The sequence below is a fragment of the Octopus bimaculoides genome, chromosome 22 (assembly GCF_001194135.2).
Source record: "Octopus bimaculoides isolate UCB-OBI-ISO-001 chromosome 22, ASM119413v2, whole genome shotgun sequence".
Lineage (NCBI taxonomy): Eukaryota > Metazoa > Mollusca > Cephalopoda > Octopoda > Octopodidae > Octopus > Octopus bimaculoides.
Window position 1 is genome coordinate 25,297,879 of NC_069002.1, and position 14,480 is coordinate 25,312,358.

Consider the following 14,480-nt stretch of genomic DNA (forward strand, 5'->3'; position numbering starts at 1 on the left):
GTCTGTGTGCAAATGTTTACAATCTACTGTGGCATCATCATTTGTAGCTAGACTGCAACCAGGAGCATTTGTTGATGTTTTCTATCAACAAATCATTTCCTTGCTCAGAGCTGAAATTAAGTTTTCTTTACTCAAAAAAAAAAACTGTTAAGGGTTGTCAAGAGGAAGGGCATCTGACTGTAAAAATCCTGTGTCAAGTCCCTCCCAATCTAACCCTTGCCATCCTGGAAATACAGACATTAAGCAAATAAATTGTGGTGGTGGTGTCCCCACTTCTGCATTTAAAGACACTGAAGGAGTTGAACTCTTCACTGTAATTAACCATTTAGTATTCAGACCTGCCGTATCCAGCCAAAATATTCTCCCTGTTCTGGGTTCAGTCCCACTGCATGGCACCTTGGGCAACTGGCTAGATCTAGGCTCTCACACTTACCTTGCAATCATATTAAACAATCATATCATTAAAACCTCTTTGCTACAAGATAATCCATGGTTAATCCAAAACAATGTAAATAAATAAGCTTTACTTTTGACTGAATAATCTTGAATGCTAAAGGGTTAACGGAGCTTCATTCTACAGTTCCAGGTCCCTGCTGAATTTTTTCACTGGGCTCCTTGAGTGCTTAGGTGTCTTATCTCCCTATTCATTGCTCTCAAAACAAGTTTCAGTAGCAATAGGATTTGACATTCCTATCTTTTATGCATTTCATGCAACTTTTCCTCTAAATTCTTTCATTTCTTCTTTTCTTCCTTCATTCCTATCCCTTGACCGTGTGGTTTTTGGGGCATTTGTTGATGTCACAACCAGATTGTGCCACTTCCCTTGGTCTTCTGTGAGTTTGGCAAAATTGAGGCCCACCCACTTTTTGATGTTAGCCTGAGTGACATCCACTCCAGAATGGATTCTGATCTGGTTGTCATCATAATGAATGTATGACGGGCAAGTTAGCTTGGCAGCACCCATTCCCCTCCAAGCTGTTGGCCCCTACCTGTGACTTGCCTTAGCCCTCTTTCATCTCAGTTTTCAATAATTGTAATTCCAGTGCCTTCTAGGTTGCAAAAATCAAAATCAAATTATTGCATAGCAATACTTTTTTGTTAATTTTTATTTTCTCACTATTTTCAAATTACAATTTGAGTTTTAATTACTGCAAAACAATACTATTCCAATTACTAAATTATCCCTTTAGTATTCAAACCAGCCATATCTGGCCCAAATATTGTATCTGTTTTATGTTTAAACTGGTCAGATCCAGCCTTTCACACCTACCCTACAATTTTATTCTAAAGATAAACAATCACATCATTGAAACACCAAAACCATGAGATTATATAGGATTACAGTAATCTTTCGCTATATCACTGTTTATTATTTAAGCTTACATCGATTCCTCCGTGGTGTTGTTTTGCTTTGATAATAAATAAATATATACAAATTATAAAAATAATTTTAAAAAATATACAGTACAGTAGTGTTTCTTCTTGGCGGATTTTCACCTATCGCAGGAGGTGGTGGTGTTTGGAACATAATACCCACCATAGTTGAGGGATTACTTTAATTCAAAACAAAGTGAATAAATATTACATTTGGCAATAATCTGAATGCTAAAGGGTTAAAGAATGACTATCGAGGTAAGTCTTCAGCACCTGATAAGAGTTCTAATCTCTGGTGGGTAAGGCCTTTCACTGATTGCATTCAGAGAGAACTACAGGACCAGTCAGTGAAACAAAGTGTTAAGGGCCAATGTTTACCCCCCTGGTCCCTGGTATTGAGTGAATGGCCAATAAACTTATCCTTTGACCACAGTACCCACGTTTATCTTAGATGATGTATTACTGGAACCATGTGGTTGATAAGCAAGCTATTTATCACACAGCCGCTCCTGTGCCTATAATTATAATGCAAAGAGGAGAGAAAGATGCCGTTGTTTGGCTAATTGTTGTTCTTTTGACAGGGTCATGAAACTATATTTGATATCATGGAGATGGAAGACGATGAGCGTAATGCTCTGCTGCAGTTGTCTGACACTGAAATGGCTGGTGTGGCAAGGTTCTGTAACCGATATCCCAACATTGAGTTGACTTTTGAAGTTCAAGATAAAGACATCATCAAAAGGTAAACTTATCCATTCTCATTTGCTTCTCTTTTTCTTTCCTGTTCCTTATTGATATACACACATCACACAGATCTCCATTGACATTTCTGAAGATTTTTGTTAGGTTTTCTATGCTAGCAGGAGTTGGACAGTTCTGCCAATCATGCACATAGACACATTGTCATCATCATCATTTAACATCTGTGTCCCATGCTGTCATGAGGTTTGACAGGATCCAACGGGTCTGAGGACTGCATCATGCTCCAGTGCCTGCTTTGGTATCGTTTCTATGGCTGGATGCCCTTCTTTCACAAAGTGTACTGGTTAGTGTTTCCAGTGACACCAGTGCTATTAAGGTCACCATGCTGCAGTGGTCAGGGAAGCAGCTTTATGCTTGGAGGGGTTAAAGTATGAAAGAAGGGACCAGAACAAGTTTTTTCCCAGTAAAGAATCTCCATGGCTACTTAAATTATAGAAAGGTGGCTGAGAGTGATCAGGGTGGAACTGGAAATGGATAAAATAAGGGTGAGGAGACATCAGGGTGGACAGGTGAATGGGGACAACAAGGGCCAGGGGTAGTAATTGCAAGCTACATCATTACATACCCATATTAAACATGTATAGCTTATCTTCACTATTTATTGCTGTTGGTGGGATTAGAAAGCTTTAATCCTATGAAGAACTGGCGTCTCATTCAAAGCAGTGACCTGTATTCGAGGACACGACACAGAAACCAGGACAAGCTGTGATATGATGAGACAGGCTTTAACTGACTTATCTCAGGTATTGACATAACTTCAATTAGCAATGCTGATATCTCTGTGGCACACTGACCTACATTAAGTCCTGTCAAGGAGTTTCATATTATTTTACTGAACCTGAAACTACATTTATTCTTTTTCTTGTTTCAGTCATTTCACTGCAGCCATGCTGGAGCACCGCCTTTAGTCGAATCAAATCGACCCCAGAACTTACTCTTTGTAAGCCTAGTACTTATTCTATCGGCCTCTTTTGCCGAACTGCTAAGTTACAGGGACCTAAACACACCAGCATCGGTTGTCTAGCGATGTTGAGGGGACGAACACAGATACACAACATATACACACGCATATATATATACATACGACAAGCTTCTTTCAGTTTCCGCCTACCAAATCCACTCACAAGGCCTTGGTCGACCCGAGGCTATAGTAGAAGACACTTGCCCAATGTGCCACGCAGTGAGACTGAACCCAGAACCATGTGGTTGGTAAGCAAGCTACTTACCACACGGCCACTCCTACATTTGTAAAACAAAGTGTTTTTTTTTTTTTTTAACCATGCTTTCATAATGATGTACGCATTTCTAAAATAATTCTTTCTACTATCGGCACAAAGCCTGAAATTCTGTGGGAGAGGACAAGTCGATTATTTCAACCCCAGTAGTGTTCAACTGGATCCTATTTTATCAACCCTGATAGGATAAAAGGCGAAGCTGACTTCGGCGGAATTTGAACTCTGAATATAAAACCTTTGTGGCATTTCTCCCAACTTTACATTCTGAGTTCAAATTCTGCCAAAGCTGACTTTACCTTTCATCCTTCCAGGGTCAAAAGAGTAAGTACCAGTTGCGCACTGAAGTTGATGTAATCCCACCAAATTTCAGGCTTTGTGCCTGCGTGGATTGTTTTACAAATGTATCATCGTGGAGACCACATTGCAAACATATGCTTTCCCAGTTCATTCTACTGCACAGCACCCCTTGGGTAAATGTCTTTCACCCTGAACCAAACAGAACTTAGCACATGTATATGGTAGGCAGAAACTAAACAAAGCGCAACACACACACATATGTTTGTGTGTGCGTGTCCTTGTCTTAACATCATGCAGTAATTGTGAAACAAATCTGTCTCTTGTGCTGTTTGTGTGAAAAAGACTAAGGGAAGTATCACCTAGCAAACAGGTGAGAATTGGCAACAGGAAGAGCATCAGATCACAGGTTATCTGCCTCAACAAATTTCATCTGATCTATGCAAACATGAAAAAACTCATGTTAAAATAATGATTGTGTGATTAAGAGAATGCATAATTGCCGTGCTGAAATGTTTCTGACCAGCATTCTGACTGAAAATCTAGAGATTTTGGATGAGTAATTCATACACACCAGTCGTTGCAATGTAAAATATATTCTAAAACAATATTTGATATAATAATTGACAGGGCCATGCTATTTTGTTTCTGTTGTTACTGACTTTTGGTTAACATATATTTTGTCTACAGTGGTTCTACTGTGAATGTACTTGTCACACTTGAGAGAGAAGACGAAATAACTGGACCTGTCATTGCTCCGTTTTTCCCACAGGTAAGAATTATCATTATCATTATTATTATTATCAAGGTGGTGAGCTGGCAGAATCGTTAGCATGCCAGACAAAATGCTTAGCCGTATTTCGCCTGTCTTTACGTTTTGTGTTCAAATTCCACCAGGGGCGACTTAGCCTTTCATCTTTTCTGGGGTTGATAAATAAGTACCAGTTACAGACTGGGGTCGATGTAATCGACTGGTCCCCTCCCCCAAAATTTCAGGCCTTGTGCATTTAGCAGAAACGATTTTTATTAAAGGTGGTGAACTGGCAGAATTATTAGCACATGCTTCGTATTTTGTTTGTCCTTACATTCTGAGTTCAAATTCTGCCACGGTCGACTTTGCCTTTCATCCTTTTGGGGATCAATGAATTAAATACCAGTCAAATACTGAGGTTGCTGTAATTAACTTACCCTCCTCCCTCCAAATTTCAGGCCTTGTGCCTACAGTAGGAAGGATTATTATCATCATTCTTAAGATGGTGAGCTGGCAGAATTGTTGACGTCAGACAAAATGCTTAGCTGCATTTCATGTCTCTACATTCCGAGTTCAAATTCCACTAAGATGGAATTTGCCTTTCATCCTTTCAGGATCAATGAAATACGTATCAGTCAAGTGTTGGGCAATTCCCTTCCCCCCAAAATTGCAGGTCTTGTGCTTATAGTAGAATCGATTATTATTATTTCCAAGTGTGGTGTATTGGCAGTATCATTAGAGCATCAGAAAAAGATGTTTGTCTTTTCTCCCAGCTCTGCATTCTGTGTTCAAACCCTACCAAGTTCACCTTTGACACTTTCAGGGTCAGTCAAATACTCCCCACTAAGATTGCTGGCCTTGTACAAACATTTCAAACCATTGGTATTTCCAAGTAGATTGCTGGAACCATCACAGCATTGGGCAAAATGGTTTTTTTTTTACATTACGAGATCAAATTCTGCCAAGATTGGTTCTGCCTTTCATTCCTCTGGGGGGTCAACATAGTTAACGATATTAAATTTTTTAGGGCATTAGAGTTGCAGAACTGTTTCAGCACCAAAGTGCTATGGGCCCCCATATTTTTTCCTGTTCACTCTATGTTCTGAGCGCTTTCATCCCACCAGGGTTAAGAAAATTAAAGTACTTGTCAGATATTAGACTGGACACCATCAACTAACCCCTCACACATAGATTTCAAATCTTGTGCTTATATGTTTGAAACAAATTATTTTCTTTCTAAACACATACATGAACACTGTAGTCTAGTTTTATGTTATGTAATTTTATCTCTAAGTTTACTTAGGTTGTGTCAGTTTAACAATTCTTTTTATAACTAAAATGCCTTTCTTTTACTCCAAGCCTTACATTCAATTTGCTTAAGGGTGCACCATAATCTCTTTAATGAGATTCATACTCAGCTCCATCCGATATACAGTCCATTACCTTCTCTTCGTAACTAAACCTCCAGTTATTTCAATGAATCCAATATACACAAATATATAATCTAATCCACACTGAATATTTGTACAAATATACAGTTTGTCCATAAATTACCTTTACAATTTGAAATAAGGATAACTCCGAGTTTATTAGAAACATCAGAACACTTCCACGTCGGCTCCATTAGTTGCACACACATCTAGACGATAAATGTGCGAAAGTTGTAAAGATAATTTATGAACGTTCTGTATGCTATACACAATGAATATGTAGTCAGATGCATAATCTACACAATGTAATCTTTCTCTTTCTAGAAACGAGAAGAAGGATGGTGGGTAGTTATTGGTGATTCCAAGACAAATTCCTTGTTATCCATCAAGCGCCTGACTTTACAGCAAAAAGCCAAAGTAAAACTCGACTTTGTGGCCCCAAGTGTAGGACACCACAATTACATTTTGTTCTTCATGAGTGATGCTTACATGGGCTGTGACCAAGAATACAAGTTCTCAATTAACGTCAATAAAGCTGAAGAAGAGGACGATATGAGCAGCGGCGATAATGCTAGTGACATGGAATGAGCACCGACAAGTGTTCGAATTCTTTAAATCAGATTTCTCTGTACAGTTTCCATTAACTTCTATATTCTTATTGAACTGATCTAATCAATATTTACAAATCTTTATCCATAATTTTTTTTTTAATCATTAAAATCATTTGTTTTTCTATTAATTTTTGACTTGCTTTGTAATAAAACTTCACTTTCTATGTGCAAAACAGTGGAATTGGTATAAAGAATCTGTTTTCCATGCTGGCATGGATTGGAACAGGTTGACAGGAGCTGTCTAGGCTCCAATTGTCTGTTTCAGCATAATTTCTATGGTTGGATGCCCTTCCTAATGCCAACCACTTTACACAGTACCAGCATGGGTACTTTTGATGTGATACCAGTTGATTGCCTCAGTCTGCTTGGCTGTTAGGTGTCAATTGTTCAACCTCAGAAAAGGCTCTAATTACGTCCTGCATGTGGTGCACAGCATCTGATGGGAAATGTATCATCCATTACACACACACATTTATCAACCACAAGTTGCATACAACACCCTTTAGCATTTAAACTGGCCAGATTTGGCCTCTCACAAGATTTGATAGCAATGATTACTGTCGAGTGTATTCAGCCAAATGAACGAGAGCATGATATTAGACTTGCAAATCAGTTTGGATCCTCGAGTTTCTGCTGCTAAGGTCTTACGAAAGACAAAGAATATGGACCTTCGTTATTGCTATAAGCATAATACTGTGGACTGAACAAGGGAGGCTACTCTCTCAGATCGAAATAAAATCAGATATTGTAGTTCTTATTTTGGACTACATTATACGTGTCCATGTTAAGCATTGATAAAGACATAAGGGTGGTTGAACCCAATCTGATTTGGATCTTAAAGTGCTGGGCTTACCATCTAGGAAGATAGCGAGTCCCAATGACTTGTTTAGAGAAGTAAATTGTGTTGTTGGCTTAAGAGAATACATTGACTCACTGTGTGCACAGAAGCAAGATTTGGATCCCGCAAGCCACAGACTTATCTGAGAGGTATAAGAATTGATAAAGGGTAGCAGAGAACTTTCTAACAGAGCTGCCCCTATATAATTGTCAACCAAATTACTGTTCACAACACTGGAGGTCAACAAATGCGTTTAAACTGCTACCAGAATACATTAAAACTTAGCAATTCTCTGAGCCTGAGTTTTCTTCATCTGTAAATGGAAATCACAACAATGGTAAAGGGTTCTAAGACATTAGCTATGTTCTTACCATTTACCAACATAACAAAACCCCATTTCAACAATTTTACTGAATTATTTCTTTGTTGTAAAATTCTAAATCCACATTCAGACAAAACTGAATGACCTAACCCAGTTGTCATTGCCAGGGATGACCCAATTCTGGTCAAGTAATGATTCTAAACGTTTGAGATGCATTGTTAACAAGATTGTAAATTGCTAAACTCCCTATTTAGATGAGATTTAGAGTTTGTACTTAGATTACAAGTCTGCTAGATGAGAACCAATCATGGTCAAATTTATATGTCACTAATGAAGACAAGTGCCAATTTTTGCTCACAGAACCATGAAATAATTTTTAAAAAACAGCAAAACAAAAATCTTACGGTATTAATCAGCAACAAAATAATTTAATACAAAACAAACCATGAAATTATCACTTTTAATGATTTTTTTTTCTCAATGTAACGCGACTAACAGGTTTCCCTTCCTTTTGTCTTTTAAGTCCATTATACAGGTCCAGGAAACTGTTAGTGGAATATATAATGGCTCAAATATTATTTTAACAGATATACAGATAAAGAGAAACAATAGTTTGGGAAACAAAAATGCAACTGGCTTTGTAGTCCAGAATGAATTTGTTGGTGGGGAGGTGGGGAGGTAGGTTTAAGAACCTGTGATATATTTCTAATTATTTACACGTTATCTAACCAGTTCACACTAAAATCACCTAACTGATGATAAAAATGGACGGACTAGACTTTCTAGTCCCTTTTGTGAGCAGATCAGCTAGACTACACCACCACCACCATCATCATCATCATAGTCTTCACAAAGATTTTTAAAAAAATTAATTATGTTACTAAATAAGCATATTAATGATGTTAATTTTTATCTGTTTTTTCTTTGTCCTCTTGTGATTCTTCTGTTTTTGTGCTGGATTCTCTTTCAGAAGCCATCTGTGAGAAAGAAAAAAAAAATTATATTTTAGTTTATGGCGAAAAATTATGAACGAATTCTCAGAGAAGTGGTTCCTGCCATTTACTCCTTTTTGTTTAATTTAACTTTAACAATCTGTGCCAAGTGGCATGAGACCAAGGAGTAGAACAAGATGGTTGGATAATACCCATGGGTCTCAGTTGATCTCTTAGTAATCCAGTCAGGAAGTTTAATGACAGTTGCTTCCGATAGGGCCCTATGGAGGGATTACCTGAGGACTCTGCCCCACAATCTTCTCAATAGTGGACAGAAACGGGACAAATGCATGGGAATAATTACCAAAAGTGCCTGATCAACTCTTAGCAATGTTACAAAATGTACCCTGTACAGCTGCATACATCTCAGCACATCATTCTAATTAGTAATGTTGCATTCCGGGAACATATATCCCACCCTCATTTTTTAATATTTCTTTTTATTTCATGCAAGGATTTCAAAACTTACAAATAATCCATTATTTCCAAATTTGGAACTGGTTTTAATACTGAAACATTTCTGCAATTCAGTCTAAGATATAAGAACTTTCCTCAAACACTCACCTTTTTATACGCCATTTCAAATAACTTGAGTGACGCTTGCTGCAATTCATTGGTGGCAGATTTAATGCTTTCTCCAGTTTCTTGGTCTTTGTTACCTAACACAGTCTTCAAATTGGTAATTTTCTCTCGTAATTTGTCACACTGCAATACAACACACCAAACGTTAGTTCACTCTAACAACATCACCTTATTTCTAAGGTCTTTGAGGGTTTCTTTAGCCAAACAAGTGATTTTAACCATATAGTACTTCAAACTGAACACATGTGGCCAAAATATTCTACCCATTTTATGTTCAAACTGGCCAAATCTGAACTCTCACACTTACCCTACAATGTCATTCTAAAAATAAACAATCACATCATTGAAATCTCAAAGCTATGAGATAATGCAGGATTAAATCAAAATGTGAATCAATAAGAATTACATTTGACAGAGAAACCTGAATGCTGCTAAAGGGTTAATAACCCAAATATTAATGAAATGGTTGTTTAACACTGTTCAGTCAGAACTAAACCTCTGTCAGCCTATGGCATGGAGCTAGGTAGCCCTACACCTAGATCTGATTCACTAATCCATATCTCCAAATGCTGGATTTTAACACCAAACCCCATTCCTTACTAAAGTTTCTTCTTAAGAGCTACGTATTATTTACAAGCAAATATCCTTCAACGCGTTAAACATAGGCAGAGGTATATCACCCAATAAGTTGATGTCAGCCTTGCAACTAAGAATAAAAGTTAGAAGTGGAGGCATGTGGCATGTAAGATTGATTTCAATTCCTGGACTGGGCAACACATTGTATTCTTGAGCAAAACACTTCATTTCACATTGCTCCAGTCCACTCAGATAGCAAAAGTGAATAACCCTGCAATGGACTGGCACCCCATCCAGGTGGGGAATCCCACCATGGAATCCAACCCTTATGAGTTGCCATGCAACTATTTATGAATCCCAGTTCAATTCCAATGCAAAGCAACTTGTGTAAGTGTCTTCTATTCTAATCTTTGGAAACAAACTCAGATGACACATTTTATACAGCGTCTACAAGCGTCCCTCTGAGAAAGAAAAATATGAACTGATTCAAAGTAGTGAGATTGATATATATTCAACTAAAACCCACAAGGTAGTGCCCCAGCATGGCCACAATTCAATGAAAAGAATATACTTGTTCCAGGACTTATCCACATTTTTTGTCTCTCTAGCGTGAATGAAGTTGATATTGGAAGCTACTTCTAGTCTTGGCACAAACTGAAATAATGTGTGAAGCAGCAGATCCCTTTTGATTCGTTTTCTACCAGAGAAACAGGATTAGTTCAACAGATTATAAAAACTAGGTTTATCTGCCATCAATACTGCAACGAAACAAACAGAATATGAAAGACGAGAAAAAACCTACTTCATCTTGAGGTAACTGTTCTTTGAATTCTTCCATCTTGGATTCAGTGTCATGGATGATTCCTTCAGCCTGGTTGACAGCTTCCACAATTTCCTACAAATAAAAATTTTTTTTAAATTGAGCAAATTTATTTAGTTAACCCTTTCCTTACAAATTTGAGGGAATAGGGTGGGGGTGAAACGAATGAACCCAGTAATAAAATGACTGCTGGTGTTTCAAACCTAAATTAACATGAAATTTTGAAAGAAAAATTTAGTTTTAATCACATTAAAAAGGGGAGTCTGTATGAAATAACCAAAGGTGTTATCAGGCAAGTTGGTATCAAAGGGGTTAAACACATGATAATCCAAGCCATTGAATCAACAGTGCTCCCTCTCCAATCAATACAGCCCCTCCTCTAGATGCTACTGAAAAGGTAGCCCCTACCAACAACATCCCTCTTTCAACACCCTGTCATGAAAACAAAAGTGAGTAGGACAGTTGATAATGTAATCTAGGAAACAGTGTTCCTGAAAACAAAACATTGAGTGCCATGTCCAATCAAGATTGACAACAGCTCTTGGGGATAATATAGGAGTTCAAATAAGTGTATCTAATCCACCAAAATGAATCCTTGCTCTGGGGGTCATTATTCCCATAACTCCTTGTATCAAACTTGTTGCTTAACCCCAGGTCAGTCTCCATTTTGCAGATCTACGATGAAAGACTTGAACAGCCGCTAAGAACTGGTCATTTATGGAATGGCTTCATTATCCAATGTGTCTTGCAGGCCATATGGTGTGTTTTTAAGGAGATTTGGCAGCAATTTTAAGCAATCCCAGAGGCTCTTTCGTTGGTTTGTTCCTCAGAGGCAATCAGCCATGCAGTGGAACCAATAATTCCATCCACCACATTTTGGTCTATTTGTGAATGAAGTAAACCAATAAAACAATGGTTAGTTGTTTGCAGGACACTTGGCTGCTATTTTTAGCAGGTCTAGTAGTCATGGAGAGGGTCATATTGAGTCACATTGTCATTTAGGTTCAGGTCAGGACTAGAAGTGTGATCAAACATATTCCATCCGTGACCATCCCATCTATTTCAAACAACCTATCTCTAGTATCTACCTCAATTAGCCAATTTATCTAGTATCTGCGTAAATTATGCCCACATATTATCATTTTCTCTTCAGGTAGGTAGGGCATGATAAAAGGCAGGGGAACCACTGCTGGCACATCAATTACTGTCACAATACCTTTTTCTTTCTGTCTTCTTCAGCAAACTTCTCTGCATTCTTAACCATATTTTCAATTTCATCTTTCGACAAACCACCAGATGACTGAATGACAACTGTAAACACAAACAACAAAATATCAGAAACAAACCACAAAAAAAAATAAAAATCATTAACACATCAGAAATTACAGTAATTAATCATCAATGGAAAGTGCAAAATCTCATTAGTACATTTGTAAAAACCTGATTTCACTCAGTATAAAGTTGAGTTACACTGTTCAACATGTATTTTATATGATATCCGAGCTCTGCAAATTTCTAGAAATTATTTCTCACCACCACCACACCACCACCACCACTCTCTTGGTTTTTCTGAAAATTTTCACTCTGGACGAAAAATGAATACTAGTTTCACATAGTATTTTAAATTCAAAAGATTTTTGAAAGACAGCAAAATGTACGGTGAACATAAAAACCACATGTGTATAATTATGAACCGGATATCTCTACCTGTGTGAGAAATATTTCCCAATGAACAGAGCAAAGTTATCCATAAATACACACATATACATTGTCTGTTGTCATCATTTAACGTATTTTCCATGCTGTCATGGGTTGGACAGTCAGTTCAACAGAAGCCCCACAAGCCAGAGAGGTTTGCATCAAACTCCAATGCCTGCTTTGGCAGGGTTTTCTACAGTTGGGTGCCCTTCATAACACCAACCACATCAGACTGAATTGGCTGCTTTTTCCATGGTATCAGTACTAGCGAGGTCACCAACTAACTCACAAAACACCCCCACCCTTCAACCGCATGGTGGCAGAGTTGTACTGAGGGAGGCGGTTTTATGCCACGTGATGAGAGGTAAAAAGTGAAAGAGAGAGAGAGAGAGAGAGAGACAAGAACAGGGGTCTTGCAAGGAAATATATGGCTACTGATTTTACAACTGGACACTTTTCCTTTCATTAAACCCCATTTTTCAAGAGGTTTTTGAAGGAGTTTTCACATCACCTGTCTTTGAAAACAGATATATTGGACAGGAAAATATCAATAGGAAAAGCACAGAATGTAAATCTTCACACAGATACATGTACACACATGCACATACATGTATACACACAACTACCTTTGTAGTTTCCATCTACTATAGTTCACTTATAAGGCACTGATTGGTCCAGAGTGACAGGTGCCATGCAGTGGGACTGAACCCAAAACCACATGATTTAGACTCAAACTTCTTAGCCACAGTGGCACTGTGTGTGTGTAAAAGATGAAGTACAAGTAAGAGCAATTGCAATTTGTATGTCATCGAAGCCAACTGTGCCCTCCACTGAAGTAACATCAGTGTCTGGGAGGAGAAGCTTTAGTCTTGTCATAAGAGACCCTGGTAAGGAATTACATCTAAGGGGGGGAATCACAAAAGACGGCCATACTCAATAGCGAGTTGACAGACACCATGTGTCTGTGTGTGTTAATTTAATAATGGAATGAAATAAAGACGATTTCAACAGAAACATTTTAACAAAACAGTTCAAACTGAAACATATCAATGGAACAATACATGATATTGTTTGGGAGTATTTAAAACTGTTTCTCATTCATTCCAGATAAACTTACTCAAATTTATTCCTTTCAAAGAGCTTTTAAAAAATAAATATTGCAGACCCCAGTCATTTGGAAAACATACAACACGTTTCCTGGTAAAATAATATTAAACATGCTATAAATCTTGTTAGGTTTCCTAAAACCAACACCATATATATATATATATATATATATATATATATATAATAATAATAATAATAATAATATTATTAGGGATAGAAAATCCAAATTTACGGGTAAAAACTCAAATTCAATTTATTAAAAATTAAAATTAAATTAAGTTTCACAGTATAAAATATAAATATATAGTTTTAGGGAAAAGAACCAAGGTTCATGAACTCATCGATATGTGATAGTGGATTTTCATTGATGAGTTCATGAACTTTGGATCTTTTGCCTGAAACATATATATACACACACACACACGAGGGTGAGTCAAAAAGTAATGCCATTTTGTTTAGGACAGGTATAATTACCAACACAGAAACATGTATCATACATCAAAATGAAGCTGGTCCTCTGTGGATCACATCCCTACTTCTCAACATAGTCACCGTTTCTCTCAATAGCGATGTTCCACCTTCAAATGAGAGCATGTATCCCTGTCCTGTAAAATTCTGTTGACTGTTCTTTGAGCCACTTCTTCACTACAGTTTTCACTTCCTCATCACTGGAATAATGTTTGCCTCTCAAACCCTCTTTCGTGGGACCGAAGAAATGATAGTCCACCCTGAGTAATTGCTAATGGTACATGCCTGAGATATATATATATACACACACATAGCGAGAGAGAGAGAGAGAGAGAGAGAGAGAGATACTTACTCTGTTGTTCTTTGCCAGTGCCTTTATCTCGTGCCGATACATTCACAATTCCGTTCGCATCAATATCAAAAGTAACTTCAATTTGTGGAACACCACGAGGTGCTGGGGGTATACCGATCTTGAAAGGAGAAGACAACAAAGCATTAGTGTTATATAACAACCAACTGACCAACCACAGACTACAGCCAAACAGCATTAATAGCAGCAGGAACAACAATCCCACAATGCTCTCAACGGAATTGGCGAAACATCTTTGAAAAACAAGTGA

At 37.6% G+C, this 14,480-nt stretch overlaps 2 protein-coding genes across 2 annotated transcripts in view; one reads left to right on the forward strand and one right to left on the reverse strand.

Annotated features, from left to right (window-relative positions):
* LOC106873134 (U5 small nuclear ribonucleoprotein 200 kDa helicase) overlaps positions 1–6,581 on the forward strand; it is a 69,308-nt gene extending 62,727 nt beyond the window's left edge. Inside the window, exons 41-43 of the mRNA XM_014920360.2 lie at positions 1,956–2,116; positions 4,356–4,437; positions 6,171–6,581. Of these exons, the coding sequence (XP_014775846.1) occupies positions 1,956–2,116; positions 4,356–4,437; positions 6,171–6,434 (507 nt within the window). The 3' untranslated portion in view covers positions 6,435–6,581. The remainder of the gene's footprint in view (positions 1–1,955; positions 2,117–4,355; positions 4,438–6,170) is intronic.
* A 1,482-nt stretch (positions 6,582–8,063) lies between these two features.
* Positions 8,064–14,480, reverse strand: part of LOC106873137 (stress-70 protein, mitochondrial) — a 32,181-nt gene continuing 25,764 nt past the window's right edge. Inside the window, exons 13-17 of the mRNA XM_014920364.2 lie at positions 14,213–14,330; positions 11,804–11,898; positions 10,570–10,662; positions 9,174–9,314; positions 8,064–8,594 (exon numbers count right to left, since the gene is read on the reverse strand). Coding sequence (XP_014775850.1) covers positions 8,520–8,594; positions 9,174–9,314; positions 10,570–10,662; positions 11,804–11,898; positions 14,213–14,330 — 522 coding nt within the window. The 3' untranslated portion in view covers positions 8,064–8,519. The remainder of the gene's footprint in view (positions 8,595–9,173; positions 9,315–10,569; positions 10,663–11,803; positions 11,899–14,212; positions 14,331–14,480) is intronic.